We start from the raw sequence: 11,680 nt of genomic DNA on the forward strand, positions 1-11,680 counted from the left end.
AATTCTTACCTTTTGAACGGATGATCAGACTTGAACGCTACTGTTTTCTTCAAACAATGTTGATGCGTTCCTTCATATCACATAATTTTGTTTGGGCTTCGTTGTCCTCAAAGTAGATGCCGTACATTTATTAGTAACAATGCTTGGCTTGTTGTAATCATCCAATTCTAGTCTCTTCTGGCTGTTTCTGGTCTTGTCAGCGATGGGAGTGACGGGATACCAGTTGATCGACAGGTCCTTCTACTTCGCCAGCAACCCTAAGAGTGTCGACATTTCTGTTGACTACGACAAGGAGAAAGACTTTCCCTCCGTAGCCATCTGCAACTATAATTCTTTCAGGTAGCATTGTACCTATGTTATGTAAATGTCACGTTACTGCTCGAACTCAATATTTTGAAATTAAGATAGAAAAAAAGAAATAACGAATTTCAAATAAATACCCCACAATTATTGTACGTGCATAGAATCGAAAAAAAAAATATTCTGTGATTCTTACTTTGTCGTGGTTTTATGCAGCCACACATTGTGGAGTCCCATCATTCGAAATCCTTTCCTTCCTTTTGTTTTTTATTTTTTGCTTATTTAAACTCCCAACAAAAATCCCGCCAAACAAATACAAATGCTGGCCTTTTGCACGAAACAGACATCATGATAGTTCAGCTCACTATACTCCTATAAAGATGCAAAAATTCTGCTTTGTTTACAGAATTATCCCAGCAATCTATCAAGCGCCAAATCTGTATTTGTTTTCAATTCAATTTTCACTTGGTCTCGCATAACACAACATTTAACAATAACAAAAACAATTTTTTTTCTACTTCACGTTTCTAGTTTTAAATCTTATAATCTTCGAATGATCGCGTTTAACAAGGTCCTGGCAATTACTATATGTACCTCTCTATCCTTAACCCCTACCACGCCACTTGGTTTCCAGGGCAGAAATGGTGATCGGGACGAGGTTTGGAGACTTTCTGGAGGAGTTATCTCTTGATCCCTCGAATATCAACATGACTGCATACCAACCAGCACTCGGAGTCTTGCAGAACATGACGGGTTTGTTCGTCAATATGAGTCATACATTGGAGAGCACATTGGTATTGTAAGTTGGTCTTGACCATGAAAAAAGACAAACATGACTCAGTGCCATTGATACAGTATGTAAGCGTATGGACAGTACGGTATATAGTAGCGACTGATTTTATTAAAGGAGCACAGTTAGGAGTTTGTGTTACTGCGTATCTTAACTGACCCTTAACAAGTCTTGGCCTTTTCTTGTCAAACCTCAATAATACAATCTTTTATAATCAGCTTTATCAGCTTCTCTTCTAAAGCCAACCGAAAGGAAAAATGTGGTCAATCTTACTTTGACCATGTTGATCATTGTTGATATGATTTCCCTGACATGAAGAAAAGACCATTCTAAATATTGATTAATATACCAGCTGTCTTTTTTGTCTGAAATCTTCTTTCTTTATATTTACATTTGTTTCAATTTCCTGTATAATTCTCCGATAATTATTACTACCTTATCAATGGTTATTTCTGTTAATAGAACAAGAATCATATTTTCTCTGGATACGTCAGTCTGGAAAAAGCATATGTCGTCTGACCATATCCGCTATGGAGCAACCCACTCGATTTTACTCAGTTGATCAAGGTCTTCTTTGTGAAGGGTAGCCTCTTCAGTGTTGCCACTGTTCTACCAGAGGGCCATGTCATTATTAATACCCTAGCGTTGCCAGGTACCCATTTATACACCTGGGTCGAAAGGGACATTGTGGGTAGAAATATTTTATCCAAGAACATAAGCACTGGGCGGGAATCGAACTCGGGTCCTCCGTTTGGGAGTCGGGAGTCTTATCCACTATGCCACAGTAGTATGCCCCACTAGATGTTTCGATGATTCGTGAAAAAAAAATCTATGTCTTTAACAGAATCTCTCTGATTTGTTGCACAGAGGAAGCTGGGGACAGGAATCTCTTACTGCCGCTAATTTCACCCTGAGAGTGACCGATTGGGGAGTGTGTTTCGTTTTTAACGATGAGTCAAACGGTCTGCCGAAACTCACTCTAAGAGCTGCGGGTAATTACATCTCATTGGAATTGCTATTCAAGTAAAGCTTTCATTCACCTCATGTCAGATTTCGATTACTTTGTTAGGAACATACAGATTTGTTTGGGTATATATATACGGAGACAATACGAAAACACTTAAACACATTTGAAACAGTATCGAAAAGTATCATAGATAGACAGGAGGAAATAGCACATACACACACACACACACACACACACACACACACACACACAAACAGACACACATACATACACACGACAATCACCAAGGCGTCATCAAATTTGCATTTGGTCGAGTCCAAATAATTGTTTTAGGCGTTATGATTCTCCAACTTCTTTATAATATTAAACCAAAAATAGCTACTATGATTCTGACAATGACGAAGAAAAACAAAGACAGAAGACCAGGATACAAGCTCCATATTGAATATCCAGTTGTACCATGGTTTACGATAAGGCTGTTGAGATGGTCAGGATTACTAGATTACCTGCATAATAAAATCTCACCACTGTGACTCTTAGCCCTTTGGCTTTTATCATTAAATCACTTCATTTTTGGCTTTTACATAGGTAGGAGGTACAGTCTTCGACTAACACTAGACGCCCAACAGTTTGACTATTTCTTCGAACCCAAGGGCCGAGGTTCTGCCGGCTTCCAAGTCGTACTCTATGACTACGGCACCGAGCCAAGCATAGAAGACTCTGGCTTCGGGATAGCACCGGGGGAGATGACTTTAGCTGCTGTAGACGTGATCGAGGTATAAAGAGCTACACTAGATAGTGCTGGTATTGCGATGTGAATACGGCCGACATTCTAACAGTCATTTTATCTCACACGTTCATCTCGAGTCATTCCATACAGCTCAGATCAACCGTATTCCATCGTAACGTGCGCCGTCATACAAAGGGAGCTTTACATTTTCGCGACATGGACGTTCAGAGGGAAAAAAAATGTTCTGAGCTCGCACAGAATCGCGCTTCAAGTCAATCTATTTTTAACTTACGTCCGCACAGTTGCAATGTAGAGAACACTTCATGCACCGATCAAATGGGGCGCCATTTTATTTTTCACACGTTGCGTCTAAGCGTAATCTAAAGCTACTTTTCAGCGCGACGCAGGGGAGAGGAGAACGTACAGTGCAAGCGTCGTCTCAAACGTCCGCGCGTCAAAATCTAAAGCTCCATAGTCTCATTCCTTATCTTAACCACTTCTGCTCCTCACTTCAAATACCAGTAAGATTCTTTTGTAAACCACGTGGCCTTTGACATAAGCAAAGCAATTCGTCCCGAGTTTGCGCCTATACGTATTACATAAAAGCTATTTTTATCCAGGGTATTTTTGATTTGGAGAAGGGAACATGCAGTTTATCCATGACAGCTTAAAATACATGCATATACCTCTGATCAACATTAACTTATCAGGTAACAAATGGAAAGGTCGGACTTCTTATGTTACCTCTACCATTTTGTTAAGACGAACCTGCTCATTAAGCGATATTGTTCTTTAGGTGTAACTCAATAGAGAGAACATCCACTAGTTTTTATTTTAATCATCACGTTCATGGTTACCATTGATGGTAGTGCCTTGGTTTTAGCTTACCTCATTACCTCCCTTCTACCACAGTATACCAACTTGCCGCCCCCTCACGGCCAGTGTGGTGAAAAGGTTCTGAAGTACTATGACTACTACGGGCACACCGAGTGTTACAATGAGTGTAGTGAGGATTTCATACGCGGAGAATGTGGCTGCAAAACTCTAGCCATGAAAGGTAGGTATAGGAATAAGGGGGGGGGGGGAGCTGTGTTATATCGGTAGTCTTATTTTTGGTTTGTAGGCATATCTGTTTTAACGTATTGAATAATCTATTGTGCATTGTAAGGACATCTAAAAGTTATTTGAATTCCTATGTATTTCATTGTTTTCGAAACGCGTCATGTATTCTTTTGCTATGACTTTTGTTTGTCTTTTTTAAATCCAAGTTGTCACTGACCACTTTTCTAACATAATTAGTATAAAATCATTCAAACACACTCTCCTGATCAATAGGAAAAAATAATGTACATAAAATCACAACATTATTTGCCCTGCCAGAAAGAACATAGTGTCTCACAGTGTTTTTATAATGTGTTCACATAGTGGAATCCGTATTAACAGTGTGAAGAGGATAATCACATTGTAGGGTGTAATTTTCACAGAGAGTTCACATACATGTAGTAATGGCTGTTTCACACTGTGAACTGATGATACACAAAGTGTATTGATGATTTACAATGTGCTTAAATTATTGAAATACTCTAATTTAACAGTGTGCAGAGATTTCACACTGTGGGAAACTGCTCTCTCTCCAGCAGAGTGCAGCGGCATTGAGTGGCAAGAATTAGCATGGCTTGGGAACGGTACGCGGACGTTGCGAATTTGATCTCAGAAGTTGCACGAGACTTGAAAAAGAAATTCCAGAAGCCTCATGACGAGGCCTTCTTGCGTTGCAGAATAATTGTGGGGAAGGGGGGGGGGGGTGAGGGTGTTCAGAGGCGGCCCTTTTAGGGTTAGAATAATGAAGAAAAGACAAACAAAAACACAAAAAGACGTCGTCAGACCGCCCCAAAAGACGTGTTTAAGATAAAAACAGATTTCAATCACTTTCGTACGAATACTGATACAAATATTTTGTATTTGATATTTAATTTCATCATCCCTATTCCATCAGGTGTTGATCGTGAGTGCACTGCTTGGGAGTTTTTCAACTGCACAGCACCTGTCTATTGTAAGTCATTGAATTTTAACAATTTTTACTGTCTTTGCTTGTTTTCAATACTGATAGACTTGAGTGTAGCTGCTCTATAGCTACTTGAGATTGAAGCTACTATTCAAAATTGTGGAACCTATAGAAACTTGATTTGAGGGACTGGGGAAGCTGTTGAGGGAGTTTATAAGTCTCGTGACGTCGTCTCGGGATTTTACCTTCCTGAAATAGCACCAAATAGCCTCGAACATTTTTTACATATCCGACATAACACACTATCTGTTTTTTCCATGAGTATGTCAAAGTAGTAACAAAGTAAGACTTTCACTAGCATTTTCTGTGGTAGCAAGTTCAACAGAAATGCAGCGGAACCTTCGATCACCAGTCATAAGTCACTTTTTAAAGTCACATTCCCCTATTGTGGCACTTTCTCGATAGCTCAGTTTGCTGAAGATTTGTATTGAGCGTTTCAGCCTGTACATTATCGCCTCGGCCACTGGAATACATTGTACTTGCGGTTGGTGTCGGTGTTTTTGTTAAGTAATCATCGAAAATGTTTTTTTTTTTAAATCCAAGAACATTACAAAATGGTCCACTTTCTCTTCTTGTAAATAATGTTGTTTTATGATAATTTTGATAATGTATAATCAAAATCCTCGTCTGTTAAAAATTATCGATTGTACTGTGATCGATATATTTTTTTAATGAAAGATGAACACAAAATTAATATATTTTCAAATTTTCTATTGACTCATCTTTTCTCCCTTGTTTACCACATTCTTTATCATACTGTTTTTCAACCGGTAACAGATTACTTCCTGGATAATGCTGAAGAACTTTGTGACTGCCCGCCGGCTTGTTCACGGAGAACTTATTCAGCGTCTGTGTCCCATGTGGAATACCCAAGCACCTTTTGGACACAACCCTTGAGTGCTTTCTATAACCTTGACTCCACATACTTCAAGTAAGGATGTGCTCAAAAACAGGCACACACTTAAACCTCTCCCCTACGAAAAAAAAATCACAAAAAGCACATCTACGCACATACACGCACGGAGAGAGAGAGAGAGAGAGAGAGAGAAATACCATGCATTTCTTCCATTCAGCGTCTTGAAACAGGCATACACGATTATCGTGAATTACTCTTATCTATTTTGAATTGCTCCTTTTTTATTTCATATGCTAAAACGCTACACTAGATAAGCATTTATCATACTTATATTTTAATATAAAAGTAGTTCCTGCTATTTTAAAAAGTTAATCTTGTGCGCCTTTTCTATTTTCCTAATTGTTAGACTATGATTGTATCATGATTACAGATATTCTTGTCTGAGTAGATTCAGCCGGATTAAAAGATTGGTTCATCTTTTCTTCCTTGTTTGCAAATTAATTTTAGGGAAAACGTCTGCGGGCTAACTGTGTTCTTCAAGGATAAAACAGTTCAGAGGATCAGGCAGCGAAAAGTTTACGACTTTTTCAGTCTATTATGTAAGTATAATAATATGGTTGATCATCATTAGCCACTATCAATCCATTTCAGTTGTTTTGTGGAGGGGGAGGTATTATCATAACGCAATCAGCTGCCAATATCGTGGCATCGAAAAAAGTGAATTGACTGCTGTCTTTTTCAACCGTCTTTTTTTGTCTTTAACTCTGTTATATTTTCGTTACTGATTAATTCTATGCAGAAGATGATCTGAATGGTATTTATTTTATTTATTGATTTAGTGTGTTGCCTTTTCTTGTACTGAAAACATTAAACAGGTAGTTTCATAGGATTTACTTTGTTACGAAATGAAAAAAATGATATCTGCTGTGTCTTTGTTCGGTAAATATCATAAACTTAAGAAAGAATTCCCATACAGTGAGATAAAGCCCCCAATTCCCTTCCCATACTGAGAAATGTGAAGGAAACTCCCAACATAGCATGTTTTCCAGTGATTCTTATCACGTTGCTTGTTTTTCTGCAAATGGGATCTTCTTCAACTTACTGAACATAAACGCACACACATATATATATATATATATATATATATATATATATATATTTATATATTTATATATTTATATTTATATAATCGTACGTTCCCTTCCCTAACGTACGCAGTGCCTCATTGTGGGTACCATATATTTCAAGAAATTAGACTCGAGACGGACGTTGCTCTCGATGTTGTTCTCCTTTTTGATTAATCAAGCTTTCGGCCTGCCACCAGGCCTTCATCAGGATATATTGATGTTATAAGTACATTACTATAAAAATTGTAAACACTTCCATGGATACTTTTATACTGTTCAAAGATGATATGATAACAGATGTTAGCAAGAATAATTTTTTGATTTGTTTGGGGGTTATGTATCATTATTTGAACTCACAGGTGACATAGGCGGTTCCCTTGGGTTGTGGCTCGGCGGAAGTATTCTCACACTGTTTGAAATTGTGGATGCCATCGGCCATTCTGCGTACGTGTACTCTCGGACGCAACCTCAGCAGAAAAACAAGACTCCTGTGCACCGATGACATAATGCTGTTTTTGCTACGCACATGCATATCACTTTAAATATACAAAATTGATACTACAACGCTATCTTTAACCTCTCTTTCTCTTCCTTATTTGTTAAATATTATGATACTTACAAGTGGGTTTATTCTGAAACCATTGCAGCGTTTAATCGGGGAAAAAGTGTAATACTCAGTTCGTCATATTGAGCTTAGAGTAGCTCGTTACTTAACTAATGATCAACATATACTGTAAATTAATAATTGGCACTACGTAGTGGGAAGCTATGCGTATCTACCCAATCCTGTGCTTTTTAGGAACAGCAAGCAGTTCGATGTCATAAGTACTGACTTAACATAAATGCGTGATAAGTTACCGTTTTTATCCCTCCCTCTTATCTGTTACCTCAACAATGTCTACAGGCAAGAGGCATCGGAGGACTGTCCGCGGACTTCATGACTCCGTACGTGGTAGACGGTAGCGAAGCGTCCTACGTTACGAATCGGGTATGTCAATGTTACATTTCTTCTCTATCACTAAAGGTTAACAGGAATAATTGCGATCATGGTAAAATTCAAAAGGAAAATTAGTCATAATAGTACTTTTCGTAATATGTGCCTATTTGTGCAGATTTTTAACTAATGAGACGATACCAAAAAAGCTGTCACCGAATCTTCTTTATATCAGCATCTGAAGGGGTACCGGTAGTCTTGCACTTTGCACCACAGTCTGGTCAAGAAAAAAACCATAGTCACAGGCTGCATGAGCTGTCTATTAACTTCCACCGATGGAGGTGGTGGGCTGTCGTGACGTGGGTGGTGCAGATCCTATCAAGGGACACCCACTGCTTCCATATCATGGACGGTCAAATCCAGGTGGTTTCGATGTGGAATCCTCAATGAGTTCTTGGTTGGGAAATTCAAGTCCTTCCAATAATTTCTGCCATTCTTTGTTTAAATTACAATTACTTTTTTTAAATGACTTCGGTGACTGTCAGAAAGGTTTGCGAAATTTAAGTCGCATGTCTGGACGGTTGTCCAAGTCGTCATGGATGGGAAAGTCAGGCTTGGAGTTGAAAAATGGAATTGCTATTTAGAATCCCTCTGCTTTTGTTAAGATGTTTCTGCTATGATAATTTCTGAATCTGAAAGCTCTGTACATTTGGTGCCAGGGTACTTCATTTCTGCGTAATTACCACTTCTGTAGGTTTATTCCGCTACACCTGCTATACTATTTCCTGCATAGGCCCGAGCTCACTATTTGACTGCGAAAACCATAATTGAGGTAGAAATGTTCAGCCCAGTCACGAAAGTTTACATTTGCTGTGCTACATTGTCTGCTACGTTATTAAGGCAACGCGATGATGGGCTACATTAAATGAAGTTCTCTATTTCTGTTCTTAGACGAGAAGTATGGGAGTGAGGCCCGTGCCATACATGGACGACAGCCCGGCCTCTCAAGTTTCTAGTCAGGTACATTTTTTATATCTATAAGTCAAACTTTCCATCTTGAAAAAAAACCACTATAAATATGATAAAAATCACTAATGCGAAATGATTTGCATATGAAAGGGATACAGTATGCAGCATATTTCAACACAACAACAAATCATGGCAAGTTTTTATGGAATTCCGATGTCTCCTTTGATTTTCGATTTAATTGTGGAGTATAAGTGCCACAAAGGTTTTATTTCAGGACCATAAGTGCAAACAGTCATAACGTGTGCACCTAACATTTAACCAACGGACAAAATGCGATGGAGTATCCCATTAGATTATACCATGTAATTTTCTAATAATTTTCTTCCATTTCATATTTCACAAAGATGCCTTAAACCTTTAATGGGAGTTTCAGTGACTGAAATTCAGACAGATGTCAGCTAACAAGTTACAGGAAACAATTGACGAACAAGAATGTCTATAGAGCAGAAAATTACGTGCGTTGTTTGCTTAGAGATGCTATTATTTCTCCCATGTTTTATTTTTCTTCTTTTTTGCAGACTCACGTGGAACGGAATCCTATGCACGACGATCAACTCTCGTATTACTACTGATAGAAATGACATTTATAGAAATCCGCGTAATTTGTTATGACGATGAATGTTAAATTAAGGAAATGATAACAGCTTAGATACCTGTATTATTTCATGGTAGGTTTGCCTTACTTTTACGGACGCCCTTATTTACCCTTTATTTATTCTGACAATCGCTTATAAACAAAAATAAAGTTTATGTTTATCCATAATAAGCAGTCATGAAGGAAGTATAATGTAGATTTGTGTTTACCACAACGGACTACGTCTTTGATAACCCTATTTTATTTGTAACCAAATTTCTGATAATTTCTTTTTAAAAATGCTTCCTACGAACAATAACTTAGCATTCTTAGTGTTTGTACGACATGGCTACAGGTAGTGTGGCTGACTGAATACAAGTACTGAAATATATTTGATTGCAACAATTGCATGAGAAGGTCAGAGAGAATAGTTTTAGCCAAGATAGAGGAAAACATTTTTTGCAAACATCATCATATAAAATGTATGTGTAATCCAGCTTTTACAATAATTCGCATGGAAATTTTCACGATATTAACCTTTCTTTGAAACTGACATGGAAAAATTTGCTTTACTTTTTTGGTTTCAACTTTAAAAAAAAATGATAATGATAATCTTAATCTTAATTCATTGCTTCAACCGCTTTCAAATCAACTGTCTGTCAACAGGTCGATGAAAACCAATCATTCAAGTTTATCTGATTTTGAAAATCATGGTATCTAATAATCACACGCCATTACGTGGCCATCGCGTAGATCGTTTTATTAAGAAATCATATTTTTAGCATACCTGTGTAATTTCTGTTGCCTTTAACAAGAAGACGGGTTGTTCACATTGAACATAAATTCAAAATTAGATATTCTGTAGTATCGTTAAGGGAGTCCATATCGATCCTTTCATTTACATGCAGTCCTCATCAAATAGTCATTCCTTTCTTCGAATTTTAAAAGACCTACAAAATAATAAAATTTGTAGCAGACCCTGTTCTTTATTTTGTCTCCCTGCAGCGTATTCCAGGTGAGTTATTATCTACCTTTCCGCTGAGAAAATAAACCAAATTAAATGGAAAAAGAAGGTGCAATTCTTTTTTTTTTATAACTTAGAATATACCTAAGTAGAAATATATGACAAAATAAATAGATGTGCACATGAAAACAGTGTTGTGTTGTTGTTTTTCATGTAAAAGGAGTCCCCAGTCTTCCTATACAAAGGAGATTTCAAGTCTTCTCAAATGTTCTCACGTAAGAGGGCAACGAGCTTCGAATTTTGTCTTATCATGCGTTTTTGATGTTGCTTTTACCTTTTGTTAAATGGCGTGCCTTCCCCAGTAGACACATTGTTTACCGAACACTCCGCTATATACTGCTGTTGTACTTTATATACTTTAGCCCAAAAGTAAATTTTCAAGAAAGGTGTGCAAGATATTTCGTCAATATTGACGCCAATAAGAACGTCATTTTTAAAAAAAAGTGTTGATATCGCAGAATCAGGTCGTCTGTGGAAGTCATTTTGAGCAGGCGATATCTTTAGGCGCGGAAACAAATATCACAGAACAAAATTGACTACGGTAAAGTTTTCTTGTATCAATATTGGCTAACGTTGTAAAACCAGACCACACAAAAATGGTCACTAGAGAAATGCCTCTCTGAGAAAGACCGTTTTGGTTTGGAAAAAAAAATGCTCTCAAAAGCGTAACTCTCCATACAGCAGTTCACGAACAAAAACACAGAAAAATTGAAGGCAAATTTATTTAGTCTAAAAAAAGAATACCTGCTAAATTTCTTTCATGATTTCTCTTATCTATTGATCAAACCATGTGAAAATCATATCTAGTAAACTCAGTGATCGCGCAGGGGGTGGTGGGGTTAAATTGTGTGAGGGGGTATGTTGAGCTAGGGGTATCTCATCCGACACATCCCACACGAGAGAGATAGTGCTTTTCAGCAATCTTGTACAGTGGAATAATAGGAAATTTTCGAAGACTGAAAAGAAAGTAAGACGTTCATTGCTGATTCATTAAAGACAAAAACAAACTAAATGTTTTTGTCCCTTATTCGCTGACTGAAGTACTTGAAATTTGATATTCCAGTCTAGGGGCATCTGCCCCATTTCCTCCCCCCCCCCCCCCCCTCCCAACTGCATACTGCCTTGGGGAGGAGTATACCTTAAACGTTATAGTCAATTTTGTTCAATTGGACTCTGCTCGCTAGCGGTGGGTTTGTTTGTTTTGTTTGTTTTTATTGTTCCATATTCTACGTTTCAACCAATAAACAATAAACATAAAAAGAAGTTGCATGGGTGAGTTGTCAA

The 11,680-nt window shown here is 37.7% G+C and overlaps 1 protein-coding gene across 1 annotated transcript; it reads left to right on the top strand.

Moving 5' to 3' along the window:
• Positions 1 to 200: 200 nt before the first annotated feature.
• Positions 201 to 9,370, top strand: LOC139715151 (acid-sensing ion channel 1-like; the record flags this gene model as incomplete). The annotated part of the gene is made up of 11 exons (XM_071626759.1): positions 201 to 339; positions 935 to 1,053; positions 2,646 to 2,833; positions 3,700 to 3,844; positions 4,784 to 4,840; positions 5,630 to 5,783; positions 6,216 to 6,307; positions 7,195 to 7,325; positions 7,740 to 7,823; positions 8,721 to 8,789; positions 9,317 to 9,370. Coding segments are annotated over 11 exons (1,232 nt in total), but the record flags the coding sequence as incomplete, so codon positions are not given.
• Between the last annotated feature and the right edge of the window lie 2,310 nt (positions 9,371 to 11,680).

Source organism: Diadema antillarum, unplaced genomic scaffold, assembly GCF_040938485.1.
Source record: "Diadema antillarum isolate AM-2024a unplaced genomic scaffold, OU_Dant_1.0 seq00002926_RagTag, whole genome shotgun sequence".
Taxonomy (NCBI): domain Eukaryota; kingdom Metazoa; phylum Echinodermata; class Echinoidea; order Diadematoida; family Diadematidae; genus Diadema; species Diadema antillarum.